This window comes from Mixophyes fleayi, chromosome 9 (genome assembly GCF_038048845.1).
Source record: "Mixophyes fleayi isolate aMixFle1 chromosome 9, aMixFle1.hap1, whole genome shotgun sequence".
Lineage (NCBI taxonomy): Eukaryota > Metazoa > Chordata > Amphibia > Anura > Limnodynastidae > Mixophyes > Mixophyes fleayi.
In genome coordinates, this window is record NC_134410.1 from 5110260 (window position 1) to 5128658 (window position 18399).

The 18399-nt window shown below is 39.1% G+C and overlaps 1 protein-coding gene across 3 annotated transcripts in view; it reads left to right on the top strand.

Moving 5' to 3' along the window:
- PCDH11X (protocadherin 11 X-linked) overlaps positions 1-18399 on the top strand; it is an 875653-nt gene that overhangs the window by 166795 nt on the left and 690459 nt on the right. The window contains exons 3-5 of one of the 3 annotated variants that reach the window (XM_075186235.1): positions 1489-3975; positions 11695-11784; positions 13564-16798. In XM_075186235.1, the coding sequence (XP_075042336.1) occupies positions 1489-3975; positions 11695-11766 (2559 nt within the window). In that variant the 3' untranslated portion in view covers positions 11767-11784; positions 13564-16798. Of the gene's footprint in view, positions 1-1488; positions 3976-11694; positions 11785-13563; positions 16799-18399 lie in introns of those variants that run through there. The other 2 variants (XM_075186236.1, XM_075186234.1) reach the window with 2 other exon arrangements.

The window sequence follows — 18399 nt, forward strand, 5'->3', positions numbered from 1 at the left end:
CGTAACGTTAGCAAAACAAAATTGCATATTAAGAAAACTGCAAAAAAATTGCTCCGTATGTACTTGGCAGCCACCAGTCAGCTTGTTAGAGGATTCTTTAGCTAATCAGTTTTAAATATATTTTCTTGGAATTTATTTTCGCACTTACTGGCAGTGTGAACCCATCTGGGTACGAAAATGAGATTAACAACTCCAAAAGTGCATTTAATTCATTAGCCTAACCTGCTTTAAGGAACAGGTAATGTCATTATGCTTATTCATATGTATACTGGGAAAATATAAATTCTTGCTGTGGGTATTCAGAGCAGAACGTACAGAGTTGGGAGTTCATTCCCCCAATGTCTGTTGTTGCGATGAGACCAATTCATCCGCTTGAATTCTTGTGATATAACAGGCGCTGTGTCCTTGTGCAGCCAATCCGATAGTCAAATGTCATTTTACTTATGTATTAGGCCATTGATTGGCAACCTGATATAATTCATACATAGTAACCTTCATCTCAGTAATAAGTTCAAACAACACATTTAAATAAAGAAAGAGACACCTATCTGTAATAACATATCAGTAGACATCTTATATAAGTGTTACACGCTATAACAAACAGACAATAAAGCAGGAGAGATCTGGTGGCCGCAGGTGAAGGCTTGGCTAGCCGTGTGTGGCCCGAGGGCTTCCGGTTGCCTATCGCTTTATTGGGCTAATGGAAAAGTATAGCTGTTTGGTTGCTATTGGTTACTCATTTGTGTTTTTGTTAATCACCTTTACCTTCTGGTGCATTAAAGTCTAGGTGCTAATAATATGAAGCAAAACTGGAGCTCTAAACCAGATCTAGCTTTGTGCAAAATTAATTTAAATACAAAATAAATAAAGTTAATGGATTTATATTAATAAATGTCGTATTTTCATTAGATTGTCACCAAGCTGTTCAAAACACATAGCTGCAAGTCCTTCTGCAAGCCAGGGTGATAACATTGGTCATGTGATGTCCCGATACCCAAAAAAATGACAGTGTCCCTACCTTTTTTTCTGTTGTCTGTACATTTTCATTATATCGTTGCCCACCTTTAAAATGGGTCAATTAACTACACCATAAAAGCAGCCGTCTTGTGGTGTTAACCAATATTCAGGCTATAAATTTAGGAAGGAACTTAAGTTTCCGGCCTCCTGGAAGTGTCTTGTTCCATGTGAGTTGTTATATTGTGATGAATAATGATTCAGCTCACAACACTGCTGCTTCCACTGTGCCAAGGTTCTTATTTTTAAGAAGATATTGCACAGATTTTTTTCTAAATCAAATGTTTTCAGAAAGTGAGATGATCACCCCCTATGGGTAACGTCAAGTGGCTCCATAGAGACATTTGTGGATACACGAAAAGAGGATGCTGAAAAAGCTTGAGAATCTTTAAAAATCTGTATAGAGTCTGTATAGAATATTGTGCAATACTTACAAAATCATTAAATGTATCTTTCTTTTTCTTTGTTCTGTAGGGCCAAAATGTGTTTGGACTTGACGTCATTGAAACTCCTGAAGGCGACAAGTGGCCTCAACTTATCGTCCAACAAAGTTTGGACAGAGAGCAGAGGGACACGTACGTCATGAAGATTAAAGTCGAAGATGGCGGAAATCCTCCAAGATCAAGTACCGCTATCCTACAAGTAACCGTCACTGACGTCAATGACAATCGTCCTGTTTTTAAGGATAAGGAGGTTCAAGTGAATATTCCAGAAGATGCCGCTGTGGGTACCTCTGTGACACAACTTCATGCATCCGATGCTGACCTGGGCTCAAACGCCAAAATTCACTTTTCTTTTGGTAACCAGATATCCAATCTTGCCAAACGACTTTTTGCGATAGATAACAATACTGGATTAATAACGGTCAAGGAGCCACTGGATCGGGAGGAAGCTCACTACCATAAACTAACAGTCTTGGCAAGCGACGGCAGTTCAACTCCATCCAGAGCCACGGTGACCATAAACATCACCGACATAAATGATAACATCCCATCCATTGACACCAGGTATATTTTAAATCCTGTCAACGGAACTGTGCAAATATCAGAAAAGGCTCCAATTAATACAAAAATAGCCTTAATAACGGTTACAGACAAGGATGCTGATCTAAATGGCAAAGTGACATGTTTCACAGACCATAACGTTCCCTTCAGGTTAAAACCAGTGTTTGACAATCAGTTCTTGTTGGAGACCGCTGCTCCTCTGGATTTCGAAGCAACGAGAGAATACGCAATCAAAATTGTCGCTTCCGACTCTGGGAAACCCCCATTAAACCAATCCTCAATGCTTCTTATTAAAATAAGGGATGAGAATGACAATCCCCCTGTTTTTACACTGCCAGTGATTGGCTTATCTTTTGTTGAAAACAATCCACCAGGGACGGAGCTGACCAAAATCAGCGCTACCGATGCAGACAGTGGTCGCAACGCAGATATTAGTTATATGCTGGGGCCTAATGCACCGACAATATTCAACCTTGATAGACGGACAGGAATTCTCACCGCCGTGAGGAAGCTGGACAGGGAGAAACAAGACCGGTACACCTTTACAGTAATTGCTAAGGATAACGGGATACCCTCCTTGCAGACGAATACCACCGTTACCTTATCAGTCCTTGATCAAAATGATAACAGTCCCTCATTCACTCATAATGAGTACAATTTCTACGTGCCAGAGAACTTGCCCACTTATGGCACAGTGGGTCTTATCACGGTAACTGATGAAGATATTGGGGATAATGCCGAGTTTACGCTTTCGCTTGTCAACGCCAGGGATAACTTCATCATCGATCCCCATACCGGTGTCATCAAACCAAATATAACATTTGACAGGGAACAACAAGGTTCATACACTTTCCAAGTGAAAGCCGTAGACAGAGGCACGCCACAAAAATCTTCAACAGTAAAGGTGACCATATTTGTTGAAGATGTCAATGATAATCGACCCGTCTTTGTCGTCCCTTCCACTAACTATTCATACGAGTTAGTACCAACTTCAACCAACCCAGGATCTGTCGTAACCAAAGTCTTTGCTGTTGATAATGACACAGGGGTTAATGCGGACCTCCGTTACAGCATAGTCGGTGGAAACTCGAGGGGTTTATTTACAATTGATGATAGGAGTGGTAATATTAGTTTGAAAGAGAAGATCATTGCTGGAGACCATGGTTTGCACCGACTTGTCATAAAAGTAAATGATTCGGGAAAACCAGAGCCTTTCCATACCATTGCTCTGGTGCATTTATTTGTAAATGAAACCATAACCAATGGATCTTACATTCAAGAACTTGTGCGGCGGAACATGGAAACGCCGGTTGGACAGAACATCGGAGATGGGGAGATAACACCACAGACCAACGACTACGTCAAAATCATCATTGCCATAATTGCAGGTACAATGACTGTGATCCTGGTTATTTTCGTCACTGCTTTGGTCCGTTGCCGTCAAACCCCACGGCACAAAGTGGTTCAGAAAAATAAGCAGAGTGGGGAGTGGGTTTCTCCAAACCAAGAAAACAGGCAGATCAAGAAAAAGAAGAAGAAGAAGAAGCGTTCGCCTAAGAACCTCCTGCTCAATTTTGTGACGATAGAAGAGTCCAAGTCGGAGGATCCGGCCCATGAGCACATCAATGGAACTTTGGACATCCCGGTGGAGTTAGAAGAGCAGACTATGGGGAAATATAATTGGGGCACCACTCCGACTACTTTCAAGCCAGATAGTCCAGACCTAGCCAAGCACTACAAGTCGGCTTCTCCACAGCCAACTTTCCAGATAAAGCCCGAGACGCCGGTTCCTCCCAAAAAACATCACGTCATCCAGGAGCTGCCCCTGGACAACACATTTGTAGTGGGCTGTGACTCGCTGTCTAAATGTTCCTCCAGTAGCTCGGATCCGTACAGTGTCTCCGAATGCAGTTGCCAAGGAGGCTTCAAGGCACCCGGCCCCATCCACACACGACAGGTAATTTGCAAATTGCTTTTGTCTTCGTTTTCTTGTATAGCTTCTACTGCTATGTTTAGTTGCAGCTTTACAGTCTTACCAGCACTTTGTTAGATTAAAAGCCAAAAGAACGTCCCTGTATGGCACAAAAACACAAAACTGTTTTTGATTCTTCAGTATTAGGGTTAGAATTCAGTGAATCTTAGTTGGTGGAGTGTTGACTGTGTTCCTTGAAGGCGTCTGTCACCTGTAGATGGCAGTGCAGGACTCTACCTTAGCAACATGTACTGTATGCTGGAGAGGGAGTGAGACAAAGCGGATTGCTGTGTCCTTAGCCCTGTGCATAGGAATCTGAGTAATCTGGACCAGGTGCAGAGTAATAAAGCTTTGCAGAATCTGATAAGTGCTTCTTAATGGTAATGGAATGGCATCTTTCCACCGGACTGAGCTGTATTTCACGTTTCTTCACAAACAGGCGAAGGGATGAGTGCAAGGTGCAGATAGAGGGGAGGCCAGTTCCAATTTCCTTTACAAAGGAGCATTATCAAAACCTCTGCACAGGCAGATTCAGGTGCTCAGCGAGCGAAAAAAAAAAAAAGAAAAAATGACACTTCAGAGTTGTCACCTACTAGTATATTTGAATATTTTACAATATCATTAACACAGGAAATGCTATGCTGTCTTTTTTTTTTGCTTTTCATGCACTATGCAATATAAAACCAAGGGAAAAAAATGTATTTACTTCATGTATTTTTCTTTTTATGGAAATCAAACGTACTTGCTGCTTGTATCAGATTTCTTCACACAGTGATCTTTATTTTATTATACTACTAGAGATTTACTGACACTCTACATGAGTGACAGTTTATTGTCTTTGTGCTAATTTACACATTTGTTTACCTGTGAATTTTGCAAACATTCCATAGAAGGCTCCAAGGTATAAATTGATACTATTTTGTGCTAAATTTAAACAACATAGATGTCATCTTGGCTACCAAATTATAAGATTATATTCTACAGTATTACTAACATTCATTGTACTCCTACAGTATATATTCTACATTTAAGTGAATTTACTTTGTTACAATATTATAGAGCATGGATTATTTAAGACATTCAAAGCAGGAGAGTTTTCATTAAAGCGATAGCTTGGGGAATTAATGATACTTTATTCTTTTATAATACACAAGTGATGTTAATAGATGTATAATCTTCTGTAAATAATGTCCATGTAAACACTGAGTTTCGACCAATTTTATTGTCATCACTTCATCGATTATTGGAAACACTTGTGTATTGTAAAGGCTAATGAACCCCTACTATAAATTTTCATGGATATTAGTGGTTATTGGAGATTTTTGTGACATGTATAACACCACTATTTGTTTGCAGATTTGCAATTTTATGTGGTCACAGAACAACTCAGTGACTTTTATATCCATATAACTTACAGTAGGGTGTGCGTTATTGCGTATATTATATGGTATAGTGCAGTGCATATTTATTTCATCTGCAAAAGAAAGTGTGTTGTGTGATATTTGTACGGTGACCCTAATTTTATATCGCCAGCTTAGAACACAAAACAAAAGTATCTTTACAGCGGCGTTGGCGTTATAAACGGCACAACTTATGCGTGGAGGGGAGCGCCACCAAAAACTACTAGCGCAGAGGGGCGGAGAGATGGGGGAGAGAAAATAAAGAGACACAGTTAGAAGGGAGGAGGCAAGAGACAGCAAGGAGGAGAGAGAGTCCATAGATCTTCTCCTAGACTTGGGTGTAAATGTATCATGCTGCGAGTTTCCGTTGGGTTTGAAAAGTGGAGATGTTTCCTATAGCAACTAATCAGATTCTAGCGATTGTCTATTGTTTTGTAAAATGTACTAAATAGATGATAACTAGACTCTGATTGGTTGCTATAGGCAACATCTCCACTTTTCAAACTGGCTGGAAACTCGCAGCTTGATACATTCAACCCCCCGGTGTTTTGGGGTTAGAGATTTAACCCATTATGACATGAATGATGTTTTATCGGTTTGCAGAAACCAAGAGCCAACCAAGTTTAAATAACATTCTAGTTCCAGAAAAATAAACTATTCCACTTATTTCAAAAGACTCATTTTTCCAAAGATAAAGCTCACACTCCGTGAAATTATTTTAGCCAGAACTTTAATATCTAGTCGTTTAGAGATTGTAGTGGTTTCTTGGTATGTAAATGGTTTTAGCCACCGGCTGGTAAGGAAATAAGTATTACACACAGAGCAGTGGTTGCCTTTAGGCGTTCATTACCGTTTCCCCTTTTTAAAAGAAAAAAAAAAGAAATCACATAGAAAAGTCAATAAATTCTGAACAAGCGTAGAAACTGCTGTCCTAAGCAAACGTGAACTATGCGGCCATGACAGCAGCATTTTATATAGGTGACATGCAAACCTAGCGGAATACTAAACCAATATATTTCTGTAGGGGTTCAGATCTACATAGTAATCACATTTCAGGTAAGGATTGTTCTCATGTTTACACACAAAATCATTGGACATTATGTGACTTGTATATAGGATTCCCCGTCCGCACAATGTGTGGAGTCTGCAAAACAGGTGGAGCGTGCAAACCCTCAGGAAGTCGCCTCGCAGCCGAGGTTGTATAAATGATTAGTTCTTCTATTGGGCATGAAAACCGCACAGGTTGTGCAGTAGTTGCTGATAGTTTAAGAGAACTAATATACTCGTCCTCTGTCGCCGAAACACACACTTTAAAAATCACAGGCTGGGAGCGCTCCCTCTAGTTTGCTGCAGTAAATCATGTTTACAGTGTACGGTACCTGCTAATTGAGGGTTTGGGGCTAAGTTTTGTTTGTTTGTTTTTTCATACTTTTCTCATAATGTCTGCAGTTTCATTTACGCTAAAAGAGTGCACCAGATTCTTGTGTCCATATGTATACTCGGTAAATCATATTGTGTTGCCTGAGGTATGGGTTACCTGTAAAATGTCAAAATTAAATATTTAAAATGCCATGGTAGTAACAAAGTATTGACACTTAAGGCAATGTCAGTGACCGAATCACACTGGGTGGCAGGTGGAGGTAGGCCCTATGTGCCTAGTTATAAATCATCAACATCATCATCACTATTTATTTATATAGCGCCACTAATTCCACAGCGCTGTACAGAGAACGCACTCACATCAGTCCCTGCCCCATTGGGGCTTACAATCTAAATTCCTTAACACTCACGCACACACAGACACAGGCTAGGGTCAATTTTTTAGCAGCCAATTAACCTACCAGTATGTTTTTTGGAGTGTGGGAGGAAACCGGAGCACCCGGAGGAAACCCACGCAAACACGGGGAGAACATACAAACTCCTCACAGATAAGGCCATGGTCGGGAATTGAACTCATGACCCCAGTGCTGTGAGGCAGAAGTGCTAACCACTGAGCCTCCATGCTGCCCCAATGGAATAAATCTTCATACTTATTGTACAGCTGTCCAGGCACTCAGAATAGCCCTGTGTGAGCCACACACAACTCACAATGGTCACTAGATCCGCCAGTCTTTGACTTGGGTTAAAACACTCACCGTATTCATCCTTCAAAACTGGTCACACATGGAGACGTAGGTGATAAAGTGGGTTAGGCAAGAATAACTGGTTGCCAATAGGGGCGATAGAAAAGAAGAGGGGCACAGATTATTTGAGCAGAGTCAACTTGTCAGGATGTAACCAAACCATATGATTGTTAACGAGAACATAGAGTGATAATGTGAGGCTGCCGTCCCACTGATCCTGGAGGATTGTGGTGAGAGACACACCGGGGATCGCGCAGTGTAGAGTGTACGCCCACGTGCTTATCATAAAATGTGCAAATTTGTACTACCCATGACCCCCCCCAACAAAAAGCGCACAGCTACGTCCGTATGCAGATTTGGTAATTAATTGCACATGGAGAGGAAGAACAGGGGTGGAAGGATTAGGGCCATGCCAAAGCAGACCACGTAGGCCATGTTCACGTAATCGCGAACTGAGGCAGACCTGTACGGAGATGAAGATCACATCACTGAGGTCAGGTGCAAATGTACAGGCCCACGGGTGCAGTCTTATCATTTTTTTATTTAATGCAAATATATTTGTACTGCAATGGTCCATTGTATATTAATCAAATTAAACCAATACATATATACACTGTATGTGTGTGTATATGTATATATATATATATATATATATATATATATATATATATATATATAGCTATAATTTAGTTCCTCTGTAGTAAGCATCGCCAGTTGATATATTTGAGGTTCATGACTTTTTTATACTGCTATATAATTTTGGGAATATATTGCAGCGGCTTCTTATCATCTGTTTATATTCTGCAAATTTAATTGAGCCATGTGAGACGTTGTATCACTGCCAGGGAATTAATATATTTTACCTTGCTAACTTTATATAAGAGGAGAATCGGAGTCTGTTCCCATTCATTGTACGCAGGAGGCATTTTAGTGGCATTTGTCCTGGGCTGCTTCTTACCTCGGCTGCATAATATAAACCCACTTCACCTTACAACACTAGGGGGTAAATGTATGAACATGCGGGTTCTTCAACATCCGCGTGTTCAGCGTGTTCGGCGATTAAATTTCAAGCGGCGCTGCATTGTAAAGGGATTTCCCTTTACAATGCAGCGCCGCTTGAAATTTAATCGCCGAACACGCTGAACACGCGGGTGTTGAAGAACCTGCATGTTCATACATTTACCCCTAGAAGTGCCAATTATTTGGCTGCAGCGTTTATTAATTCTAAACACTTAACGTCAGTAACAAAATGAATAAGAATTAACATTTAGGGGCTCATTCATTTCTCAGCGATGTGCAGCTGCGCTCCCTGATTGTTCTGCACCCCTGTATGTGGAGCTCATTCACAACCTTTCCAGAGGCACTCGCGGCACAACGCCGGGGAATTGAACCAGCCCCTCAACGCTTTATCAGTCATGTATTAGTATCATCAAGCAGAGTTGATTTCATCCCTGGTAATGGGGCAAACGCAGGATTTGTAGAGGGGGGTTTCAACACCATGCTGTCAGTGGGCGTGACCAGCATGCATGGGGCGTGGCTATAATATTAGACAGTGCTTGGCTGCTCTCCAACTCTTCCTATTCCCATAATATACATGGGCAATGCTGTGTGCACTACTGTTAGGTGCACACAGCTCTCCCTTTTCAAACATAACCATGTGAAGCGGAGGCAGGGTCCAGCCACTTCAATTACACAGTGCCCCAGTCTCGGAGGGGGGTTTCCAGGCACTAGGACCCCCCTCGGTTTGCCTATGGGTAGATACAGCACGGTTCTGCTTCCTGGATACAATTGTACCCAATGCAGAGATCACATCTTCCTAATCATGTAAATACATGGATGCAAAGCACAGAGAGAGGCTCAGAAAATAAGCAGTATATTAAGTAAAGGTTGATATAGTTAGTAATATAGTTAGTGAGATAGAACACCGACAGGAGAGAGAATGATAATACAATGTATTTAGTTAATGTTGGAGGACACGTAGAAGTCAATAAATTAAAAGTTGGAGAAAGCACATTTAGTGTAGCACATTTTTATATAGTTTATTTACATGGTACATTTTAGCGTTACGCTGGCCGTACACACCGCGGTTTTGGAGCATTGTTGGGCGATTGGCTCACAGACTGACTATTTTGGTGAAACAACTTGTGGAAAAATGTGTCATCTTTATTAATTGTATCTATTTACTGTTTGCTATTAATTACACCATATTTGTGTTCTTTCCACCATGGTATCAGAGAGGACCTGTCACTAGGTAGTAGGGGGTTATTATTTTGCTTTACTACATAGTATGCCCAAGAGAGAAAGTTTTGTAATGCCAGGGCCGGCCAGCGCACGCAGTCTGAGCATCCTAGCATTCCTCACAACATGCAAGACTCCGGTAGGTGGACGGGGGGCGTGGTCACATCTTGAAGAGGTGTGACCATACCTCGATGGGGCGTGGTAATGTCAAAATAGGAAGTGCCCCCCCCCCCCCTGTGTATAGCGTGTTATACTCTCTAGAGAACGTCCAGAGGGCAGTCTGAAAGCTCTCCTGATTGTTTTTAAAGACCATATTGCAATGCTGTGAGAGTTGGGACATAATCTCTACTATTGACAATCCAGCATAGCGGATCCTCACGTGTGGTATGGATTAATATTAGGGTCTTTTATTGACAGGTCTGTCTGTAGTGATGGTATTAGTGTCAGCCTGTATCATTGTGATAAATATAAATGTGATATTGATTTTCTGGCAATATTAATTATTACTGATATCAACCACAGACACCAGAGTCAAATACAAGAATATGACTATTTTGGGTCATATAAGTTTATTTTACACATTGACATAGAACTAAAAAGAGAACTTGCAGCAAAATGTAACTAATGCAAACGTTAAACTATTCCACTGAAGGACATTATACATATATTTATCTTTTTATGTCAATTTTCTTTCAGCATTTATTGCATGTGTCTATTTACATGTGTGTGTATGTTTGTCTGTATGTCTTTCACAGTGTATTTTCCTCAATTATACTTTGTTTTTCATATTGAAACAATATTACTTAGAAGGGCTAGGTCCTTAAACAGGGGGCTGGCTGACAACGTCTAGCTAAGGGGAAACTCTACACGAGTGGCCCGTTGCCTGTGCTGCCACCAGAGGGGCGTGGCCAATACACAGAGAGGGTGTGTCTAGCACTAGACCGCTCTCTAGCACCGCCCCTCCCCATTCTCCCTATAAATGCAGCAGGTACCAGCGTTCACTGCGCCCAATGCGAGGCAGAAATTGTACAAACAAATGTGCGCTCGAAAGAGCAATTGTAATACAAGATGAAAGCTCAAATACTAAGGGTGTTATAGGGATGGTCCAATTATATACAAGTAGGGAATGAGTGGAAAATATTTTCTTACATAGATGGGGGTCACAAACCAATTCCAAACTGGTAGCGGGTACAAAAGCGATTGTAGTTTCAGGTTTCAGTCACGTTACGAAGTCCAGGATCTGTGATTTTGTAAAAGAATTATAAAACAAAGTACTCAGTTAATTTAGTTATCTGTTAGTGAACTATGATAGATCTTTCAGAAGGGGAAGTTAGAGAAAGATCATAATCATATTTTATGTGTATGAAATGTTACTTGTTAGTTTGATACATCTGAATAGTATTACAGTATTTATTCAAAAATAAGCATGTTACAATCTGCCCAATGGCAGAGGTAGTCGAAGCTAAAACAAATCCAAGTTAGAATTGGACGGAACAGCAGCTTTTTGGTTTAATGACAGCTTAGCGATAGTGTTATGCTCTTATCTATCCCTGTTTTATTCTCATAAACTAATATATGACAAAAGGTAACTTCTTTAAAGTAAGGCTATTGTCACTAAAATGTTTATTGACCACATAAGATCTCAGTGATACAGCACAGGTAACTCTGAGATGACTTCTAATATATGTTATATAATAATATTGTGTAGGGAATTGATTGTGTTGATAGGTTTATCTTTTACGGGGTCTACTCGCCAACGTACCCCTGCTTAATAATAGAATTTAATTGTGCAACCAGTAGCATTTGTGAGTGCAAGTTACACAATGGAAGGGAATGTTTGGTTGCTATGGTTTAAGGTGGATTTGATCTTTGTTCGTTAATATCCCCCGACTTTGCATTTTATCTGACCTACACTTCACCTTCATCTCTTCCCTTTATTTCAGCCCCTCCGCTTTCACTGGATACTCGATAACGCAGCGTCAGTTAATGTTGGGCAGCCAACAGCAGTGTCCTGATCACTGTTTGCTGTCTTGGTGAGTTCTCCTTATACTAAGAATTTAACTAAGACCACTTTCTTTCCTCCCTAAGCTCCTCCACCCACTAAGGTTAGATGCCCACTAAAGGTTATAACTTTACCAAATCACTTAAAAACATAATTACTACTTTCCCAGTGACCATTAAGTCATTCACTCAAGTGTCAATGACTTTGCCGTTCCATGAAGTTATTGATTTCTAAAATATTTTGAACACCTTAGTAGGGACCAATAACACATAGTTGGCCAAATCGGATAAGATCCTTCTGTTTGTCTTCCTGGACCAGCAGCCAGATCATTCCTGGCGTTATTAGTTGATGTTAGCTTGGTTAAAAAATGAACATACACACACTCAGGCCAATGGATAATAATCCAGCTGCCTCTGTCGCCATGGCGCATAATGATCCTGTCGATTTTAATTGGATCGTTATCTGACATGGTGCCCATTTTTGTCCCAAACACGGCGATATGCATCCTATTGGCCAATATTAGCTGTGGTACTGCGTGTGCGGTCAACTCTACTGGTCAACCGGTAGTGTTTGTATAGAGTTGAGTAATGTTTACTAAAATATATTATGTTGTGCCTATTATGATTACCAAATTCAATATCCCAGTTTGTATGTTTTTTGCCCAAGTATTAGACTAATAATTAAAAATCATGTCAATTTGTGTTAGTTAGCCTAACTAACAAACATTTGATTCTACAGTAACAATGGTTACTCCATTTTGAAGAAGCCTTTGGCATATATTCCAAGACAATGGTCAGGTTAGGAGGTTTGAAAAGTTCATTAACACATTAAGAACAATTACAATGTAAACAAATGTAATACTGACTTTTGTCAGATCACTTGACTCTAAAGACTGTTTTTACGGCACCCCTGGCTTCAACTGACCCCTGGCAAAATAAAAGTGTATTCTCTGTTCAAATGTCTTCAATACTGATCACCATATAGTATTTGGTAAAATTACTTGGGTAATAATGATCTTCTAGTCATTGGGAAGACAACTTTTGGACTAGTGACCATGTAGTCTTTGGTGAAATGACCATATAGTCATTGGTGAGACAACCTGGCTACCGATGACAGTATAGGATTTGTTGAAATGCCTTGGGTGCCAATGACCATATAGTCTTTGGTAAAACAACCATATAGTCATTGGTGAGATGACATGGGTACCACTAACCGTGTAGTCTCTGGTGAAATGACCATATAGTCATTGGTGACACAACTTGGCTACCGATGACAGTATAGTCTTTGTTGAAATGCCTTGGGTGCCAATGACCATATAGTCTTTGGTAAAACAACCATATAGTCATTGGTGAGACGGCATGGGTACCGATGACCGTGTAGTCTCTGGTGAAATGACCATATAGTCATTGGTGAGATGACATGGGTACCGATGACCGTGTAGTCTATGGTGAAATGCCTTGGGTGCCAATGACCATGTTGTCTTTTTTAAAATGACCATATAGTCATTGGTGAGACGGCATGGGTACCGATGACCGTGTAGTCTATGGTGAAATGCCTTGGGTGCCAATTACCATGTTGTCTTTTTTAAAATGACCATATAGTCATTGGTTAGAGGACTTGGGTACCAATAACCATGTAGTCTCTGATGAAATGACTTGGGTAGTAATGACCATGTAGTCTTTGGTGAGGTGACTTGGGTAGTTATGACCATGTAGTCTTTGGTGAGGTGACTTGGGTGGCAATGACTGTGTAGTGTTTGGTGAAATGGTTCAGGGAGAGCTTTTTCTCATGCTGTTTCTCTGTTTGCCAGCTCTGAGAACGTCACCGCATCTGAGGTCATGTACTGAGGTCGTTTGCGTACACAATGATGTTTAACCAGCAAACATGGAGATATGGAAACAGCACGAGAAAAATCCTTTCTACTGTCTCTGATTGGGGAAGACTTTAATTTGGATGTCGAGACGAACCATTCCAGCAACCCTACAGAAAGATTTCCAGGGCAAGACGTCTTCTATTTTTCACTTCCTTCGAGGACAACAAACTTTGTGTCATACAATAGTCATCGAAACCAAGGTAGAAATCTAAAAAAAAAAAAAGGACATTTCACCGTCACTCATTTTGAGGGATGGCTATAAATAAAATAGTGAATTGTTTTCAAATATTGCTTGTAAAAAATATATATCTTTTTTGCTTCATGGCTTCTCCTTTTATTTATTTGTATTTATATAATCTGGTTGTTAATAAATATTGAATTAGGGAGCAATAAAACATATGCATAAATGTAAAAAAAAAAGAATGTAATGTTCTTTATACAACAAGATTTTTAAAGATCTGTTTAATATAATGTATATTTAATAGCTGTGTGTGTAACTTAACAGATTGCTAATTTGCCGGCATTCCCTTTAGTTTCCTTATAGAAAACAAAAAAGTCTAGAGGTTGTACAGAGCGGAGAAACGGATTTGTAACGTTTTCTTTTTAAAATCGAAATTTCCTGAGTTTTCTTTTTCTAATCCATAAAAGTATTTGAAGAGAAATACATATATTGCTCAATAAAGTGACAGCATTTTTGTAATTAAATGTCATATGTCTGCAATATTCCAGTGTTTATTACATGGTGTGCTGTTTCTGGAGAAGGAACTTTGGCAAATATTGGGGTGATGACAAAAGCACATTAATAAGGTCACATTAGAGCTGGATTCTAGTGCATGAGAACTATGTTTTATTTATGTTGGAGCTTGTTGGTCAGGTAACAATATGCAGGTCAGGGCTCCTCTTCCCCACTGTAAATACTGTATATATCTAGAACAATAAACAAATAGTTATTAGTACCATATCTCTGATGTTCTGTTGGCATCGTGGGCACAAACAGTAATCCAAGGTCATATTTTCACATTGTAGTTACAATGACCAGTTCTGCACACGCTGACTCTGTAGGCGACCTACAGATGTGGAACTACAAGTCCCAGCCTGCTCAATCAGCCTCACTTGGCTAAGTGTCTGTTGCAATATGTTCAATAGGAATGGCGGGTAGGTGAATTAGGGGAAGAATATGTAGATTTAACGGACATGACCCTCTCAAAGCATCATAGCACATAATAGTCATTATAAACAGTAACTACAAATTGAGGCGAATACACGGTACATGGGATGACACAGCACAAGGATTTATCAAGAACTGGAGAAATGTGCAGAAGTCATTTAATATTCCATAGACTGGTGTTTTTACAACGTTGATGTCAGCACCTACTGCTCATCTGGGGGTAAATGTATCTAGCTGAGAGTTTTCCGGCGGGTTTGAAAAGTGCAGATGTTGCCTATTGCAACCAATCAGATTCTAGCTGTCATTTTGTAGAATGTACTAAATAAATGATAACTAGAATCTGATTGGTTTTTTCAAACCCGCCGGAAAACTCTCAGCTTGATACATTTACCCCCTGGAGTTGGTAATATACATGATACATGATGTCCTTATTTTTCAACTGCATATGTGGATTTGATGCATAGAACAGGACCATCCAAAATACTGAAAAGGTCCCTTCTCCGTACATCATAAAAGTGCATAAAATGTCTGTGTACTCTTCATTTGCTTGTAGTGTCCTTAGCGGGGAATTCAATTGGCCGTAAGGTGCCGTGATGTGCAGAGGCTAAAATCTCCGCTCATTAACCCTCGCGTCCACTAGAGATGTGAGTGAAAATGAGCGGAGATTCTGTACCGTATTCCCCAGCAATGAAAGCTATATCTAGCGGGCAATTGACTTCCCCTTATAATGCGCTTTTCATGCACTTGTGATGCATTCAGTAAGGACGCTATTCAGTTCAAAAGTGCAGCAAAAATGCCTATGTGCTTTTTTCATGTTCTAACAGGGTAACAGTTGGGTAATATTGAATTTAATCCAGAACTATACTGTTACTGTGTTACATACAGAGACACGTGTACTAATACATACATCCAACCTGCCAGTAGCATGTAGGGCTTTGTGTTCCTGCACATCACTAATTGTGGGACCTTCTGAGCAGGAAACAGGTTTATTATGTTCCAGGATAAAACAATTCTCAACTGGAGCAAAATAACAAACTCTATACTGATACTTACACATAGCAACCAATCAGCACTTAGATCAATGGAATTGACAGACAAATTAAATCGTGTCTGGCTGCTGTAGATTTCTGAACATACTTACTCAGTTAAACCATCTCTATACAACGCTGCATGAATAGAGCATCAAAAAAACACTGTTAGTTAATGACTATCAGGTTTTACAGAACACAACATAGAAACAGATACTGAGAATTGCATCAAGAGCCAGAGAATTAGTGCTGTGGTTTAGTCAATTAAGGGGAAAATATTCTAGATGCAATTTTTATCATCTTAAGTGTTGACCCCTAGTTGAAGAAAAATCTGGATTGCTGTTAATAATGGGCAGACCTAGTGCACGGTTTAATGCTTGATGGTTCTTTCTGTTCACCCCCAGCCTGCATAATTTTGCTCAGCGATTGGCACGAAGAATGTATCCTGCCTAAGAGGATACTGATATACTATGTGCAAGCACTCACCGGAATTACTGGAAGAAATAGAAAATAATTTCAAAGCCAATGTCTTGTTACAGATTTATTTCCTCACTTATGGCTGGGATGGGGGTTTGGAGCTGAATCTTATGATCACCCCGGTGCGTGATAACATCAGGAAATTGACAATAATCATTTTGATGGCGCAGTAACCAGCGTATAGAAAGGCTCAGCTTGAACTTCACAAGTCAATTTCATTGTTAACTAACAGACTGTAAAACTTGATTTTGGAGTTGGTGAATTTGCCACATATGACCTTTACATAACTATACAGTGAAGCATATGCAAAATGACTCTTTTCTTTTTTACATGGGTTGGTTGTAAAAGCACATATAACAGCACAATCCCTATTTGTGTAATGTCACTTGTATATATAACATTTTTATTCTGAATGGCATGACAGACCAATACCAAAAGAAGCAATGACTTCAAAGAGCTCTTTATGAAAGAAATTCAAATAAAGAAAATCTGATTTAAATTCAGTGCGAAGTGTGAAAATAATTGAACGCATTAAAATAAGCACAAAAATGACCGTGAAATAGTCTTGAAACAAATACCTAAAAAGAAAATGTCAAAAACCATGGGATAGAGGTGGATATATAAAGCTTGTTCGGAATTAGTGTTAAATGTTTCAAACCTTTTAAACAGGAAATGTGGTAGTGTTGCCCATAGCAACCAATCAGATTCTAGCTAGCATTTATCTAGTACATTCTAGAGAATGGTAGCTAGAATCTCATTGGTTGATATGGGCAATACTACCAGTTTTTTTTTAAAGGTTTGATACAATTACCTTCTTAGAATTGGGTCTAATTCTTAACTCTAAAGGAAGCCATTTATTTGCAAGAGAAAAAAATATAATGTGTACTTATTTTTGCTTTGATAAATGTACCTTTTATTAACAAAGTTTTACAATAGGAGAAACAATGTTACCGTGTGGCAGGATTACCCCCCCCCCCCCTCTCCGGGAAATTAAAAGACATTGCACAAAAAATATTGTAATAATTATCGATATACAGGATTCCTGAACCATTGTCTGTCTCTGTTATAATTAAGGTGTCATGTGATTAAATGAACAATAAACTTTTTCAAGTTGAGATCACCCACTTGCTCTAAGTATAATGTCAAGCTATTTGGATTTGGATTGGATTAATTTGGATTGCAAATATAGATTTGTGATAACAACACACTGGGAATGCTAACAACGTATGTTACCAATATGTGTGCCCACTTCATATAGTGGATTGATTGTTTCTCAGTAGTAAATCCAGTGGAAGAACAGTTATAAACTTCTTCTTTCAGTTATAAATTAACTTCAACTACAAACTTTTGATAACTTTTCACAAAACACGACTGTATGTAAGTGAAAAGCCACCTGGCAAAATTTATGACCAGCCCTGTTCATATAATTTTAAAATAAAATTTGAACAAAATAAAGTTAGTATACAGTATAGTAACATATATTACAACAATAGGCAATAAATATATATTATTTTGTACTAACTGCTCATTGATATTCTGCTTTGCTGTATCTAATTCCTCTTATCACACAGTATGGAAATCCTGTATACAAATCAATTAGAAAAAGTTATATATAGTCTTAAAATATTTAGTTTATTATACAATAAGTAGTTAATAAACCTGTTTTGTCTAAATAGAGTTTTTTTTTTTTGCATAGTGCCAAATGTGATTTGTTTTTGGTACTCAATGGTATTTTGTTAAATGTGCTTTTATTTTAGTTTTGTCAGTTGTGAAAAATAAATTTGTGCCTGTCGTCCAAAAGCCAAATGTCGTCACTGCAGCAGCAAAAACCATCGGTCTAATTTAATAAGGCAGCAGAAAGGATAAGTGTAGACATGTTTATATTTAGCAGTAACACAATTCAACATCAATAGTTTTAGAAGCTGCAAAAGTTTCGTAAATATCCTCAACACTTATACTCTGTTTGAGATGAACGCCTACTTTAACTTGGTGTTTCCAATGGGATGGTTTCACTGCTTATTTTTTAATTGCACTCAATTGTAATCACATCAAAAATTGCAACTATTTTGCCACTTTATGCAAATAAAAAAGGTGTTAATA